Raw genomic sequence first — 18,046 nt, forward strand, 5'->3', positions numbered from 1 at the left:
TTTTCGCTGCAAAAACGTTAAGAGTTTCATTTGTAGAATGGTGTCATTAATGGAGGTGTATTGACCGAAATTAATGCAAATTCGGAAAATATTCAAATTTTGTTTCAGTTTCCTGTAACTGTCACGCTGCCATAAATTTTCTGCAGATTGATAGGTTTACGCTGGTTTAAAATTAAATATTTCATCTGGTTAGATATAGGCCACTTAGTTGCTGATGACATATTTTTATTTCCGAAGTGTCGAGATATCTATGACCCAGATAAGATAGGCAACAAGCAGATTGCTAGTGCGATATTTATATGAAAGAGGAATATGATGTCAATTTTGCAATGTCAGTAGAAGATAATGTTGGTCAACTAAAAAGGGATGAAGTAATTTTCTTGATGTGTTTACGTATTCAGGTTGATTTGATTTAGGCAGTACTACTTAAGCAAAACACAAGTCAGTGAGATCAGCTGTTCGCCTCTTCGAAAATATTTTTTTGGATGTAAGGACTGCCGACTACAACCATACTATCCGGTCGAGCTCACACACAGATGTGCAACAAAAAATCAGGTAGAATTAGAAACCTCACACTAGGGATTGTAACACGAGATCATTTATTATTACTACAGACAGATATACCTTGGTAACTGTGCGGCAGTATTGATTTCCTGTATACCGTTTATGTTTATGTGGTGCGGGTGTCGCTGCCGGGCCGTGTACAAAATGCAGATCTCGCGAGGTCAACCGAACGACCGGTTATTATTATCAATTTCGTCACACATCTGTTTCACTGGTGTTCTATACAATTAATAAACAAGTTTTATCTTTTAGAGCAAATTTAGACAATATAACGACTAATAGTAATGACAGTGGTAACTGATGCCTATGATATTTCCTATATTGACCAAATTAAAGGTGATAGAAAAGTTTGAGGTTCGATTTTGGCACACTTATCTTTGCCTAATAACAGCAGTGTTAAACGCTGTTTTGGATTTGAAAAGTGTAGTAAGGGAGATACACTCGTACGAGACGTGACAACTTAGTCCTCAGGAATAGCCACGCCTCTGTGGTCTACCTCAAGTTTTGGGTCAATTACAGATGGCCGGGGACGGCACTTGCTAGTTTTCGTCAGGTGTACCGCATGCTCGTTCGTTACTTCTATAATATAAAAACACACATCAGATTCGCTTCAAAGATTACGCATGCTGCCTTAAGATAAGACCATCGCGCATAACAACGTCAAAATCAAATCGATTAACTTCAACTGAACCATTGTAATATGAGCTTTGAGTCATGTTTCGTATAGTTGTGAATCGAAGTAGGTAAACTAGACTTACCTCTTCACCTTGTTCGCTTATTGCAACGCTTTTGAGCCGTTGTTGCTGAGTCGTTATATGCGATGACCCTTGTTTACGTTCATGTAAGTAATCGGGATTATTTCACTGCGTAGTTTAATTAAATTATAACGAAGGTTATGTGCTGCTACTTACATACATATGATTAAATGTATATGATATGTATAGACCAGTGCCGAAGCCTTTAAAAATGGTAAAAAATGAAAAAAAATCACAATAGAATGAAACCCATTGGAAAAGGAGGGGAATATGATCAAAATGAAAGGAAAAATAAATTACGGTCGATCCGAGTTCGGGAAGTGGGAGGGGTGAGTTTTTAAGGGTAAAAAATGGTTTATCTTGATTTCCGGCTAAACTACACGTCCTATGCGAAAAAGTTCAATGGCAAAGTTGTAGGTAATAAAAAGATCTACAACTTTTGTATTTGCAATTTTTTCACATAACCTCAAAATTTGGGTGAAAAATTCAAAAAACCAAGTTTTTGGTTTTTTATTTATATCTTATTCAAAAAATTTTTTATTTTTACGAAATTTGGTGAAAACTTACCTTATTATGTCCCAAATACACTGTAATTTATTTGATTAAAAATATTTATTTTTTCGCCTTATTTTCACTTAATATCAAAAAAGCACCCTAATTTTCAATCGAAAATTCTGACGTCAAAATATCAGCTTTTTTCAAAAAGTTTGGGGGCTTTTTGTTCGTTGATATATCTACTTTCTGATGGTGTAAAAAAAAATATACATTACTATAGGAAATGTTCTCAGAAAATGCAAAAAATTGAAAAAAAACCCAAATTCGAATTTTTTTTTTTATCATTATGTACAATTTTGAGGTATTTATTAAAATTTACACTTTAATTACTCAAAAAACGTAAGATTTCATGTTTTATTGATAAATGAAAAAGTTGCAAATTAAAATATACTTCAATAATTAACAAACAAATAAGTTAATAAAGTTAATATTTAATAAGACATCTACAATATTTTGAAAAAGTTGTAGAATCTTATTTAAATAATATTTGTAGATGTCTATTTACTGCTGTTTTAAGATAATTTATATACCTGAGTGACCTACGGTAAATTTTAGCCCATTGTAAGTTATTTCATAGAGAAGTGGGGACGGACCTAGGAGGGTCTGGGCCTTACTACATACCTGCTATTTCGTAGCAGCTGTAAAAACCGTTAGCCAGTATTCGAGATACAGAGCAGTGTACAACATCGTTTTTAAAAATACACGTGCAGGCTCAGTTACTCTAAGTGAATTGTGAGAAATTTACTTTATTCAAAAAATCGTTTGGAATCTACATAGCAAGGTAAATACAATCTGTATTTAAATCTATATTAATCAACTTTAAAATAAAAATAGTAATATTTTCTTTCATAAATAGTATGTTTAACATAACATAACCTAAAAAATTAAAATTGAATGATATTTTAGTACAAGAATAAAAAATAGTAATTTCGTTTATTTTATACAAACAAATTTAGTTATACTCATGATAAAACTTTGAAGGCATTATTAATTTAATTTTGTCTTTTCAGATTATCAGTATGGATGGATCTGTTTGTATAATCTGCAATAAGTCAGATGACAAGCAAGTGTATGAAATAAAAAAAATCAGCTTTGAATCGTTTAATGGAGTCTAGCAAGAAGAGAATCGACAATAAATACAATTGGGTTTTTTTCAATTTTTTGCATTTTCTGAGAACATTTCCTATAGTAATGTATATTTTTTTTACACCATCAGAAAGTAGATATATCAACGAACAAAAAGCCCCCAAACTTTTTGAAAAAAGCTGATATTTTGACGTCAGAATTTTCGATTGAAAATTAGGGTGCTTTTTTGATATTAAGTGAAAATAAGGCGAAAAAATAAATATTTTTAATCAAATAAATTACAGTGTATTTGGGACATAATAAGGTAAGTTTTCACCAAATTTCGTAAAAATAAAAAATTTTTTGAATAAGATATAAATAAAAAACCAAAAACTTGGTTTTTTGAATTTTTCACCCAAATTTTGAGGTTATGTGAAAAAATTGCAAATACAAAAGTTGTAGATCTTTTTATTACCTACAACTTTGCCATTGAACTTTTTCGCATAGGACGTGTAGTTTAGCCGGAAATCAAGATAAACCATTTTTTACCCTTAAAAACTCACCCCTCCCACTTCCCGAACTCGGATCGACCGTAATTTATTTTTCCTTTCATTTTGATCATATTCCCCTCCTTTTCCAATGGGTTTCATTCTATTGTAATTTTTTTTGGTTTCAAAAATTATCGACCCTGGTCTAGTATTGTTGTGTCCGTATTAGAATTTTGTAGCAACGATTGATTACCTTGTAATGTAGAACCGTGTATTGCAAATTATAAAATTGAATATTGTAATTGAAATTTTTGTCTGTTATTTCGTCATTAAATGCCCGTCTAAGCCTATCATACATAACTTGATACACAACATAAACATCAAAACTTGTTTTTAAATCTGCATAAACACATACTTACTCGTATAACATGTTTTGAAATGACATAGGATACGTTTCGCTTCGAAAATAGTAAAGTTCGGTGTACCACAAAAATAGATAAGTGTTCTACTCAAACGATAACAAAGCACATTACAAGTAGCCACGTAACTGGCAAGTTCAGAATAAGTAGGTATCGGGTTATACCGAGGTTTTGTAAAGAGTCAATGACTTCGTTTCGAGATGCGGACGGTAAACTTATTTTTATAAAAAATAACCTTGAAGGGAAAAGGAATAACAAACATTGTGCTAGCGGAGCGGGTTAATGCTCTACCTACCTGTTGTGATTAACCTATAACATTTATTAAGTGTAGAATTGATATTTGTATGAGAGTACGGGTGGTTTAGCCTGCATACAGGGTTCCCACTCTTTATTAAAGAAATATAGTATTTATTACAAAAGCATTGCAATAATAGTATTTGCAAAATAGTACTGTAGGAAAGAATACAGTTCATTTGTCTGAAAATCTTGTTATTTTTGTGGACTCAACTTACTATAATATAGGTACGTTAAAGCGAAAATAGTACTTTTTGTATTACATTCTCTATTCTCAGTACGGGTGGCAACCCTACCTGCATACACCCCAGCATACTAGCTATGCAGGATGTTTCTGTTAGTTCCATGACCGACCCGAGATAACATTATATCCTTTTATGAGTTGTGTATACATGTCTATTTGCTATGTCATCTACTGCAAATTAAATAAATACTTATGAAAATATAGAAACTTATGAAACTTAGCTACCAAAGCGCCCCCGAACCTTAAAAACCGAAAGCTGTAAATACGTTAAATCTTTTATTGTGTGAAGCTACAAAAGAAAGGTTTAAAAATAGTTTCGTTTATAAATTTTATAAATGTGACGAACTGTTGCCTTTTGGATAATTCACCGTCGCGGAGGCGACGAGGGGAATATATCGGACTCTTGTCAGCTGAGCCGATGGGTTGGGTATTTCTCAAGAGGCCTATGTCAAGGCCGAGTGTTTCGGGCCTCATATTGGCAAACTAACCAACATTTACATTAATTTTGCATCCATGATCCTTTATAAAGAGCCCACAATATGGACCACATACAATAATAGTCCTATTATCGCACATACGTCTTCTCAAAACAGCTTACTTTTTACAAACTTTTATTCAAGTTATATCCATCCACCTGATCTTTATCAGGTACCTTGTACCTACACGTTTTCAATAACTAATAAATCATCATTTAGAAAAACGCTGCGAGTAGTTTCAGTATCTTAAGTGAGCTAACTCTAATAGAATCTTTAGGTATATTGCATAACATTTTTATGAAGCTAATACGCGTTCAGTTGGAAACTATTTAATTTTATCGCGAACGCGACATTCAATCCGACGAGCTCGATCGATCTGTCCGGGCTCGCGGGGGATGCATTTTGTACGCGGCGCAGCATCCACCGGCGTACATTGTAGGGATATAAATAGTTACTGACATACAAATATCACATATTAACACATATATTAAATTATATTTTGTGGGAGTGGACAAGCATTTTAGTCTTGAAAATTGAAAAATAAGGAAATCAGATTACTTCTTTGGGAGGTTAAAATATTTTTTCATTTCATTTGAAACCGAAAAAAACTGCGCGTTTTAAATAAAGCACTCTACTCAGTTACAAGAAATAACCAACATAAAACAGTCCTAACAATCTAAATACGAAGCAATGGGTACGAGGTGCCGAATTATATTTGAATGTGTCACCATAAGTAGGTAAACCAAAAACAGTTCCCCGAACCTCAAGTGACTAATAGCAGTTCAGACGATTGAGCGATTAGCAAGAGTTGCAATTTAACAAACGGTGTCACGGAAACCAGTGGAAATATAAATATTGAAACCAATTACTGTTATGAACAAGACGATCACAATGAGCCTTGGCGATACAATGCGATACCAAGAATTTTCATTTTGAATATCTATTTCGATTTACTGAACGGTTCTTCAAGAAATGCTTTTGAAAGACGAGTAGCATGGGCAGTAAAAAAAGTAACGGTGAAGTGGAATTGGAAAGCAAAAATAGAACAAAATCTTGTAAGAACAAAGCTGTTGCTTGTGAAGTAATAAAAACGTGCGTTACAACTTAATCAATTTCACAAGTCGTAAAAACAAATTGTCTCCTGGAAAGTGATGCTCCATTTGTCTAATGACAAGAGTAGCATGAACTTCAACAAAAAACTATGTACAATCAAGTGAGTAAACAAAAATAAAGAATCCGTAAAGTCAGAGTAACATGATATATTTAATAGTAATAAAGTATGAGATTATCAAAAACTTCCCAGCAACTGAGTGGAAGACAGAATGAGGCAATGGGAGCGCTTAGCGTAGCAACAACGGATACACAGATTTCGCATTCGATACACTGAAGGGAGACTTAATAATACAACAGGTTTATCGACAAAGTTGAGGATCTGCAGGGGTCCTATTTGTAGGGATTTCAATCTTTATTAAAAGTTGGAGTTTGTCTTTATTTTAATTGTAAATACGTTTCAAAGAATAACTTTACGTAATAAACGACTGTTCTGTAAAGTCACGCATAGCTGATTTAAACTCCAACGCAAATTTAATATAGACTCAAAAATCTACGGAAAAGGTAAAAATGTACTCACTCAACATTTCCAGTCCGCGACCGCTTGCGATATATTTGGCGAGATTAGGGGCTGTTACAGGCCATTTACGCGCTCTATATGATTAATTACCGCGAGAAAAGCGTATTTAAATTTACCGTAGATAAGTAGGAAAGGTGAAACAGATTGAACATGGTTTATTATCTCGCACAATGCAACGTAACGAGCAGCGAGAGAGACGGCGGCGCGAGGTGTCCGGGCGGCGGGCGCGCGGCGGATCGATACAAACACGGCCCTGTTGCTATTACGTTTACTGAAAAAGGATTTCGTATATAGATTTTTTGTATTTAAAAATAATTTAACGTTAGATATTTTATATACTATTACATTAAATATGACCTATTACGAACAGCTTCAACGATAATCTTTACCGCGTATGAAATTTTTGTTCCTTTGGTATATGGAATAAAAAATCTGCCAAAAACAATACTACTACATAGGCTTATGATCAAACTATTGAAGCAAAGACAAAAATAAAAAAAATCAAAATTTTCTTTTACATCGTTAACATAAGCATACTGCATACATACATCCTACATTATAATGGTCTTCCGTATGATTTTATTTACATATAAAAATATTATTTAAGATCTCGGATCCTTTGTACGATATGGTAGATTGATGCAAGAATTAGCCTGTTGCTGTACATTAGTTAAGAATAATGTTATGTTACACACATAAAATAATAAATGTATATAAAACTGTGGTTAATATCAAACTTTTCTCAGAAACCCCTTTTATTTGATAACCATGTCAACAAGGCTACATATAAATAATTAGTTCGCCATTTTGAAGCATCCGTCATTTTAGATTTACAATTACGTCACTGAGCTAATCTTGCGCTGTATTTCTATTGAAAATGTACAAAAAATATCAGCTCAATCGGTTGGGGTAAACTTGTTTAAAATTCAGTTGCAAGATTTGACCGTCATTTATTATGCGACCTAACAAAGCAAGTGAATTAAAAAAAGCTTATCAAAATTTAATGTATGTTCAACTAATCTCAAAACAGGGTAAGAAAGATTTATAAGTTTTATTTTTCAACTAGATTTATTATTAATTAGACATTTTTGAGAATAAAGAGCTCAAACAAAGAGATTTAATATGGACCAAAATACAAATGAGCAATAGATACTTATCTCCGTTCGTCGACCGTCATACAAAAAGTATCAACGTGTATATTTATTAAAAATATTGTGTATGATTCATCATAATTATCTGAATATAACTAATGGGGACTGTAAGGAAGGAGAGAGAGCGAGGTCCGGGCGGCCACCGAGCGCGAATCGATACAGCCCTGTTGCCCTGCCAATGTACAGATACATAAAAAAACTAGACAAACATTTTTTTATGAGAGACCTAGCAGACGACCATGCACTTTTATGTTTATTAGTACCTATCAGTGACTGCTTGCAAGTAATTGCTAAAATATATACATTTTATAAACATATACAAATTAAATGAAAACAAGATACAGATATAATCTACCATTGATTACAATCTTATTTGCAAAATACCTGTTCAGGGTAAATTGCAAAATACAAGTTTTGGCATGGAATATTAAAAAAAATTCTAAAAACAATCTTTTTAATACTTCCCTTTTTCCGATTCTAAAAAACCCTTTCAATTGATACTCATATGTTGAAGGGGCATAAAAATAATTGGTCCGCCCTCTTGGAGCGTCCGCCAGACTATTGAATTAAAAATATCGCGAATAATCGATTGTCGTCTAAACTCGTATGCAAAATTTCAACTCAATCGGTTGGAGTTAACTGATTTAAATTACAGTTGCAAGATTGGTCCCTCACATACGTACCTACATTCAAATTAACCAAGTCAAGTTGTTGCAATCTCCCAAGACTAATAACCTGGAATTGCTAGTAAGTAGTATCATTGCTTTGAAAAACCATGAATTAGTAGCGTACAAAATTAATCTGTACTTACAAGTAACATCTAATTATATAATCTCATCCATAGCAATTATTACATATAATACAATGGGCTATTCGACTTAAGATGACGTTACCAATATATCCCTCGAGTATTGTTTAATTCGGGTCGTCTCGGTGAATGATAAGGACGTTTCGATGAACTGACATATCTTGCTTGGTGCAATAAATTGTTCTTTTTTAGAGTACCATATGCAAATAGATTAGAACATTATTAGTAAGCCCACGCTGCTTGTCCGTCTGTCACAGAACTCTAAGTCTTGAATCCTAAGTTTTGGAAAAAAAATAAAAAATGATAAAAATGGCAATGCCTTCGTCCCCGGGATGTATACTTCTACAGCTGCTATGATAACAATAACAAATACAAAAAATAAAACCATATGAAATTTTGGTGGTACGAAACCCCTCACGCGCTGGTTTGACTCGCACTTGGCTAATTATTTCTGTTAATGAGTGTCTCTTCCAAAAATAATAGTATTCCATTATGCAGCGAACAGATTGAGGGGGCGACGGAAGGTGGTTCGGCCGGGCGGCGCAATCATATCGATTCAAACTCAGCGAGCTACCTCTGATGTATTTCTGACCCTCCATCTAACCAAATATACATGTAGTATGCATATGAAACGATTGAATATGATGAATACATAGTTTTAAGTATGCGTGTATATTTTTTGCATACCATGTTACACACTTCACGCATAAATTTTATAAGGATGAATTAGCAAACGCGCATGCAGTCATCTAATGGTAAGTTGGCATTGCCGCCCATGGTTATCTGTAATGAAAGCTTTATAGAACAGGTGTTTCACTAGAAGCTGATTACAGATACGTTGCCACTCCTGAGGTCTAATGGTCGCATCGTATAAGTAAGTTAGTCGACATTTACAGCCTTGCACCGAAACGCTAGGAATTCTAATGAAGAAATAGATTTGGCGCTGGTGTCTCCTCCGAAATGTACTGGTTCTACAACCTTCCAAAAAATAGTAGGTTCGATTTGGGTACAAAACAAATACAAGTTTGTGGATTCGATCGTACGACTTCCGTACATTATTTAAATTTACTCAAAATTATTATCCACTTTACTTAAGCTGGGAAATATGTCCAAAGAGTAATTATTAACTCATGTTTACAAGAAACTCGAAGATTGGTAGAAGATAAGAATAAGATAGGTCAAAGATAAGGTGGTACAGTTCGACATCATAATGATAACAGGACAACATACAACAAATTGGCAAATAACCCTTCTATTACAAATTTAAATCTGAGACACTTATCGCCTGTAATTTAAACGCCCGATCTTAAAACAATATTAAGCATTGCTTGGTTAAGATTGAAATTTGACTTTTTTGAGGTTCTATTTTTTGAAAATAATTCTAGGAAATAATTTTCAAACGAACTTTGTGAGGCAAAATTCGTTAAGATTGATTATTACCTAAATATGGTAGGTATATGACAGACTATTATTTGCTATATTTTGCCAATAGACAGACTGACAGATATAAGTGTCATTAGAGTATGCAATGAGCAAACAAAGACGGGTGACGGGCGGTGTCTGGGCGGGCGGGGGCCGCGGCGGATCAATACAGACTCCACAGCGCTGCCCCGGCTGTGATAAACAACTACCTGTATGCATGCTGAGCGAGGCACGTCTGCGTACACAATTAGTACAGAATTTACATAGCTGTTTGTATCTTCTGAAACTGATGATGGATTTGAGACTTAAGAGACATAATCTTACACTTTACACGTTTTATGTTAAGAAGCTTTTTAAAATATATTTTATGTTATTGTGGTATCGAATTAGAATGTCACCACTTCGTGCTGACTTATGGATGACGAAGGAGATGACTAGGATATGGGTAATACCAATTCCCCTCAAGTTATTTTTCCTGCGGTCACCAATACGGAACGAGAAATATTTGCATCAGCACTGGCGTAGCTATAGCTTGACAAAGAAAAAGTCCTTTGTTTTTTGTTTACGAGGGGTAACCTTCAAAAGGTACCCGGTCGTCGTGGGCGCGACGTAGGGCTATGTGGGATTCTTACCGCACTAAAACCCCCCCGGTGGCCGTCCTCGGCGCTGTGTAGAGGGCTCCGGGATCTCCAAAGGAACGCAACCGGAGCCCTCTTCGCGCGTTGGCCCGTCGGGCTCCGCCCAGATGAGCTTGGCGCTCGTCACACAGTCTGGTGCGTACGACGGTAAGCGACCACACATATCGCCGTCCTTCCCGGGCCGCTAGCTGGGCGGTTCGAGCTCCCACTCTTGCCACCCGCAATCCCGGAAGCCCCCTTTTAGTCGTCTCTTTCGACAGGCAGGGGATACTGTAGCCCTATTCTGGTCCCGAAAAAGTCCTACCGACGTTTTTTCTTGATGACGCTAATGGCCCCCATTTTTTTGGAGTTCCCACAATAAACAACCTTTGAAATTTCTCGGTAAAATAGGTCGCTCTCATTAAAAAAATTGATTTCCTTGTACATATTTCCGGACCACCTTATACACGCTCCTGCATAACAGGATATTTTAAGAAGGCATAATCATTCGAAACTTATATGTATACAATATGTACCACACGCGGTTGAGGCTAGAAGTTATGAAAAAATCTGTAATGTATTCAACACACGACAATAACCATTGATACGCTCTTTGACATGTTTAATTTGTAAGCCAGTTTAGGTCAGAATGTTAAAACTTATCAAATCAATAGGCCAAATGATTCTTTGTGTGTGGATATCTCGTTCTAATGTACATAACTCAACAGAGAGAGCAATATATGTTTATAGAATCTTCTAGTAGTACATAAGATTTTTTATAATATAAAGGTATTAAACAAACATGCAGTTCACCTTATAGTAAATGGGTACTGCCACCCATGGACATCTGTGAATTCCGTGATCAACCTTAGATACGTTACAGACCTTAGAGTCCTGATTGAGCTCAACCACAGATGCTTTGCTGTAGCAAATTGTAAATTTGCTGTAGCATTCCACCTTACTCCTCAGATCGACCCCTCCTCCTACGTATAATATCATAACCCACAAAAGTACCTTTTCGTTTTTATTTCATAAATTGCCTTATTTTAACGTGTTTTATCGACAAAGTAAAGTTATAAAGCGTATAAAACAAAATATATACCAAATTTCAAAGAAATACCTGAATAAATGCATATTTTATTCGTATTTTAGCATATAAGTTGTCATTTTGCAGTTACGATATTATACATAGGAGGGGTCGAGATGTTGAAATGACTCTAATAAGAATGTGCCCTTACCAGACCTTATATTTCAGAACACAGCAGCTCTTAATAGGTGTGTTATGTCATTAGGTACAATTAGGTGTGGCAGTGGTGCATACAGAGGCTGGAGCATACCATGGACCTATGTAGATCTTATGTAGTCTTGCATATATAAAACCTAAGAGCAAAAGTATTTAAAATACAAAATATTGAATTGAAAAACATTTTTAAGTATTTTTACATACTCATTAACTACTTCAGTAGCAGTAACCACTGGTAGAAAGTAATTGCATATGTTCTGACCAGATTATGACTGCATATTTGATATATTAAACTAAAAAGGGTCTTAAAACCCTTAGAATAATCAGTAATGTCACTCTTGCTGCTTGTATCAATAGGTCTTGAGAAGTTAAGGAATGACTTCTCAAGACTTATTGACAAAGGGGATATATGTATGCATTTATTGGCATACTTATTTCAAAGGTTTTATTAGTTACAGAAGTTTGATAAATGGTCACAAAATCTTTTAACGCACATTATTTCAATGTCATCACAATCAATGTACTTTAGTTCCTATCACAGGCAAAAAATACCATACAAAATACAAATTTAATGGATGGCTACCTTCATAATATTTCACTATTTTTTAATTATTCTTAATTTAAACTATGTAACTATTCATTGCATTGGAATTAACATAGGTTTATGTTATGCAGCTGCAGGATTAGACCTAGAAGTCTGAAGGACCTTTGGCAACAAAGCAGCAGAGGTTCCTAATTTCCGAATTTGAACAACTTTCAAAGAATGTCATAAAAGTCCACTTATTGTCGGTAAAATTGTGAAAAAGCTTCAGATCCCATAAAAATTTGAGTTTTTTCTATTTTGTGGGGGCCGCTTTCTTATGGAAATATTGGGGGCTTGCCTGTCTTGCCCCAAATCCAATATTGCACAGCCATATAATCATTTGTCACCTATTTAATTATACATTAACAAATATTTTTGCTTGTTGGATTACAGGGGGCACTACATTAGGCTTAGGGGCCAGATTACTGTAAGTCTTTTTTTGTTTCGTTTTATATAATATAGACGTAGCAGATGAGTATATAAACTATAACCCTATGTACCCTATTTTGAAGGTGGTAGAACACTTTGTGGTTCGACTCCGGCGGCACCACCGCCACACCTATTTCTACCTAATAACAACAGTGTTAGGTGCTGCTGCGTTCCGGTTTGAAGGGTGTGGTAAGGGAGACAGACTTTTCCGAGGCGTTCCAGCTTAGTCCTCAGGGGTGGCAGCGAATCTGTGGCCGACCTCAGGTAGGAATATCTAATTCTATCTGGGGTTGATTACAGATGTCCATGGGCGGCTGTAGCCACTTACCATCAGGTGGACTGCATGTTCATCTGCTACTCCTATATTAAAAAATAAAAAAAAAACTACTTCAAGTTAACTAGCTATGGACATCTGCAATCAACCCTAGACAAGACCAGATTCCTTCCTGAGATCTGCCCACATGTGCCACCACCTCTAAACTACTAAGCTGGAATATCTTGGAAAACTATGTTTCTGCTGTTATGAGGTTGATGTATGAAAGTGTACAGTAAATCCTTAAGAGTCAATACATATACTCAGCAAGTCAAAGTTCATGCAGTTAACCTTCTGATTGATAACTTCCCGATGCAGGATTTGATTGACAAACAGCGGACTGCTTTTATCTTCAAAGTGAACAAAATAGGACCTTCTATTTTCCACCTTTTAGTAAATTGTGTCTATTATTTTTATTGTGCAACCCGCATGATGTGAAATTTTATTTCCAATCGGAGATTACCCATTACAATGCATGTAATGGTTTTGAGTGAAAACTAAATTATGTTTCTTATCCTCGAAAACCTAATTCAAATTATTCATTAATTACTGATTCAGCGTATATGTAAAATGGATTGCATAATATATTTTAAAAGAGGCAGATATTAAGTAATTTCATTAAATCAATATTATTTTTAACACTCTTGATTATGGTAAATGGAGCACCCCACGCTTTTTCCACAATTATACTATTTACTGTTCCATAATTGATTCTTAAATTGAAAATTATTTTCTACTTTTTACTTGATTTTATCATAAAAGCGTGTTTTTTAGTTTTTTGAACTATAATTATTTTAGTGAAAAATGCTGTTAGCACAGATTCAGATTTATGTCTGTGGTTGTTAGCATAAATTTATATCTACTCAACCCTAAAGGAAAATTAACAAAAGATCCTTTGTTCATATTATGATATATCGCAAAGTGGTTCAATTTACAGCTCTTTACTTTATCACAATACGCAATACACACCATGGTAATGAAAAAAGTGTAGGTAGTTCACGTTTTATCGAAAATAATATGCACCAGATAAATATTTTAAAGTAGGTAATTACAACTACTGGATGTACACACTTTAATATAGTTGGTAAAATTATTACGTAAAGTATTAAACAATAATTTAACAATATAATTACTTCATTCAATATCATTTGAACGCTAAATAAAACGAGGAAGTCATTTATAGCTTTCAGATATTACAGTATGACCTTCTAAAACTGTAGTATAAAGTTGCGATACAAAGGAATTATGGTACATGAAGCAAATGAACTGAAATTAATAACTTTAAGCCATTTCCTCACTTACCCTTTGTTAACAGGAGTCTTGGAACACTAAAACATATGAACAGACCTTAGTTCATATGTTTAATTTACACACATTACACTGCAAATAAGTACGACGTAATAAATCGCTATAAACGTAGTGCATTCGTCGTGAAGTTTGACAAAACCACAAATCGATTATTTGTCCACTCAGCTTGAATTTTATACAAACTTGTTAATTCACATTCAGTTCATAAAATGACACTATTTCAAGGTAACTGACACTGTTCAATTTCGATGCATAATGATTTTCACTGATTTTTCAAAACACTTCGAACAAAAACAGCTGGCTGCTACACACGTATTTTTTTTCCACAGTCCACGGAGATGTGGACGTGTGTGTGTGTTTAGCTGTAGGTGACGGAAAGCGAAAAATACCATAGATATTAAATGTTTACGTTATTTTGTATCTTAAAACCGGTATTCACAAAAGTTTTCCGGTAAAATTTCAAATCGATATCTGTACGAACTAAAAACTCGATTCTTGAGGTAATAGAAAAACAAGTTTATTAAACTCAAACATATTACTATGATATACCCGTCTTAGTAAGTAAAGAAAGCATTTAAATATTGTTTATCATATCATCTCGTATTTTTGAAATCGCAGCTTAAATTATTCAGCATCATGCTCCGGTTTGTTTGGAACAAAGTTTGTGACTGTTTAAAATATTATTATACTTGTTTGCTTGAAAGCTTAAAAAGTATTTTTTGTTCTTTCTTCAAATGATGCTAGTCATTTTTGTAATTGGCCAGAAAAAGTTATATTATTTAACTTTAAAAGTAATTTCTTGTAAAACAAACAAAAAGATAGTTTGTTAGAAATTTTAGGATATATTTCATAACAATTTTAGTTGTGTGTCATTGCGTATTTTGTGCCAGGTGAGACCACAGTGGTACATTGTAAATAAAGAAATCCACGTATTATAATACACCTTGCTGTATTATTATTTACTCAATTTACATTTTTCCAAATTAAAAATTCACATCACATCACATAAGCTCTTCCAGAACGCTGTTTAACTCTTCGTCTGTAGACAAGCATAAATTCTTTAAAATGTCCGAAGGAGAGGGTACGTTTTTATCTTCAACTGGTAGAGAATCTATTAGATCTTTTATATTAGAATCAATTTTGTTCATATCCTTCATTTCAAATACTTCATTTTTAATTGCCTGGGAAGAATAGCTTGTGCTGGGAGTACTATTATCGTTGTTTCCATCAAAAGATTCTGCAATGATGTTGAAATTATCAGATTCCATATCTTCCAATGATATTTTCGCACCTGTGCGAACTAGCTCTGCATTTGCTTCGGAAACTTCTACATATGTAATATCTTTATTAAATTCTTTTTTATTTTTTGGTGCTGTATTTTCTACGGTTACAGAATCCGGGTGTTTCTTTTTAAGTTTTTCAACAAGATCGCCAGTTTTTCTTATTACCGTACCAGGTGGTTGAGCCTGACATTTATGAGTTCTTTGTGAAACCTAAAAAAAAATTTTGATATAATATGACTGTATTATTAAAGTTGTAACATTTCTTCACAAAGTGATAGAGGCTTAATATACAAAACTTACCTTGTATCTGAAACTTTTGTTACATGCTGTACATTTATAAGGCATAGCACCAGTATGTATTCGTCGATGAACTAGATATGAAACCCTTTGCCTAAAACATTTTCCTGAAAAATCCAAATAAAATGAATCAGATACATGAAGTTTAGCAATGCGTTGTTGATAATTTTATGAAAATTCGGAAACTCGTAAAAATAGTAAACTATTTATTCTCAAGCAAAACTTGTTTTTCTAAATAAGTATTGTTATTGAAATGTATCCAGTAGTTTCTACAGGAAATATTAAACTGAACTATAGCTGAGTACGTAAAAAAAAATATTATTTAATATATTATATTACATAAGATATCTATAGAAAGGCTTCATTTTAAAAATGGAAATGGTGTTAATAATCTACGTATTTAATGTAATGTACACCTTTAATTAATTTTTAAATAGATAATATTACAATTTACCACAAGTTTCACAGGAAAACGGTTTTTCCCCAGTATGAATCCGTTGATGGTTGTGTAAAGTCGACAATTCCTTAAAAGCTCTGCCACAAAATGTACAGGTATGTGGCTTTTCATCATTATGATATAAAAGGTGCTTGTGATAAGATTGCTGAAATGTAAAAGTTTTATTGCATTGCGTACAAGCGTATGGAGTTTCACCTGGAAATAAATTAATAAATTAAATAAATTGAATTGAAGATCTACAAAGTAAAATTACTTGAACTATGAAATCCGTTTTATTTACCAATTAGCAATGAAGCAGCCCGCTAATTACGAAGTGGTTAACTTGTGAATTCATCCTACAGTATTAATTGTATGATTGCGATATGGCTTAAATGTGATTTGACGGTGACCAGTATAATGTATGTATTAGATTCCGTTAGTATAAATTACCTCAAAAAGAAACACCAATTGTTTTAACCTGTATGAAGACGCTTGTGTTTCTTCAGGAAGTACTTTGTAGTAAAACATTTACGACATACATCGCATTGCCATTGTTTTCCATCATTCCTCTCGAGAATAAGTGATGTATCTTTAGCTTGATTTATATCTTTACCTTTTATAGTATTGTTGACATTATCGTCTATCGCATTATTTGATGAAAACCCAAAATGAGCTACCCTTAAGTGAACCATCAAAGATCCTCTCATTTTAAAATTCTTTGGACAGAGGTGGCAGTTATACCGTGTGAAACTATGTTCAGTGTTATTATCAAGGTTATGTATTAAACATTTATGCATTCTTAAAATATCCGCATCTACAAATTGTATACCACAAATGTCACATTTATTATTCACTTGTAAAGTTTTTGAATCATTTTTTGCTGCTGATAAATATAAAGAGTTTCCATTTTGCATACAAGCATCTACAGATCCATGTGATATATCTATTACAGGCATTGTGTTCAGAGCAATTACCGGTAGCTTTGGGTAAATCTTAACATATTTTACGGGCGTAACGGATGGCATAGACGTCGGAGTTTTATTTTTAGTCACCGATATTCTGGATTTCTTTTGCTGCTGTTCTACAACACACGCATTTTCAGATTTTGCTTGAAGTTTATTATCACCGTCTTGAAGTTTTTTAGGAATTTCTTTTGCTGCTATTATTTTCACATGACTGAACAAATGTATCGTAAGTTTATCCAGTCCAGACACTTCCTCTTGACACACGGGACACAGGATTTTGTTTGTCGAAACATATATTAATCTATCTTTTAATGATTGCGCAGAGTTGAAAACTCCTGTATGTAAACATATTGGACACGGCAAAGATGCTGCGTCAGCACTCATTGATATTATTATTTAAAAAAATGAACTCAATATATTCAATAAGCCACCGCGGTAGCGTGAAACTAAACTAGCAGTGAGTTATTTTTGGAGGACTACGCGCATATTCTTTTGGCCACATTTCAAGATATTTCTCTTCACAAAATATACTCACGTAAAAATAATGGTTTGGTGTCTTTTTGCTCAATACATACAATTTAGTATGTAAACGTGTGCAAAAAGATATGACCATAAATGTATGTGTTATAAAATTGTTATTAAACGAGTAAATATTACTTTAATTAATATTGCTTATGTAATACAAAACACAATACAATACT

The 18,046-nt window shown here is 33.9% G+C and overlaps 2 protein-coding genes across 6 annotated transcripts in view; both read right to left on the bottom strand.

Moving 5' to 3' along the window:
* Positions 1-14,744, bottom strand: part of ctrip (E3 ubiquitin-protein ligase ctrip) — a 51,490-nt gene extending 36,746 nt beyond the window's left edge. For 4 of the 5 annotated variants that reach the window (XM_073079675.1, XM_073079682.1, XM_073079681.1 and 1 more), the window contains exon 1: positions 14,359-14,744. The gene's annotated coding sequence lies outside the window, so the exon portion shown is untranslated. Of the gene's footprint in view, positions 1-6,490; positions 6,512-14,358 lie in introns of those variants that run through there. The other variant, XM_073079680.1, reaches the window with a different exon arrangement.
* Positions 14,745-15,350: 606 nt separating this feature from the next.
* LOC140747089 (uncharacterized) lies at positions 15,351-17,817 on the bottom strand. The gene is made up of 4 exons (XM_073079337.1): positions 16,859-17,817; positions 16,399-16,596; positions 15,948-16,051; positions 15,351-15,857 (listed from the first exon to the last, which is right to left on the bottom strand). Exons 1-4 carry the CDS (start codon positions 17,727-17,729, stop codon positions 15,366-15,368), a joined length of 1,665 nt encoding a protein of 554 aa, XP_072935438.1. The 5' UTR covers positions 17,730-17,817; the 3' UTR covers positions 15,351-15,365.
* Positions 17,818-18,046: the final 229 nt, after the last annotated feature.

The sequence above is a fragment of the Epargyreus clarus genome, unplaced genomic scaffold, assembly GCF_041222505.1.
Source record: "Epargyreus clarus isolate Ecla_fem2 unplaced genomic scaffold, WU_Ecla_fem_2.2 ptg000014l, whole genome shotgun sequence".
NCBI lineage: Eukaryota > Metazoa > Arthropoda > Insecta > Lepidoptera > Hesperiidae > Epargyreus > Epargyreus clarus.

What these genes read in the sequence shown, in the direction of transcription:
- LOC140747089 (XM_073079337.1), bottom strand. Translation starts at nt 17,729, where the DNA reads ATGAGTGCTGACGCAGCATCTTTGCCGTGTCCAATATGTTTACATACA. An exon ending in ACACAAGCGTCTTCATACAG is followed by an intron (nt 16,597 to 16,858) that starts GTTAAAACAATT and finishes ATTTATTTCCAG; the next exon opens with GTGAAACTCCATACGCTTGT. An exon ending in GTTTTCCTGTGAAACTTGTG is followed by an intron (nt 16,052 to 16,398) that starts GTAAATTGTAAT and finishes TGGATTTTTCAG; the next exon opens with GAAAATGTTTTAGGCAAAGG.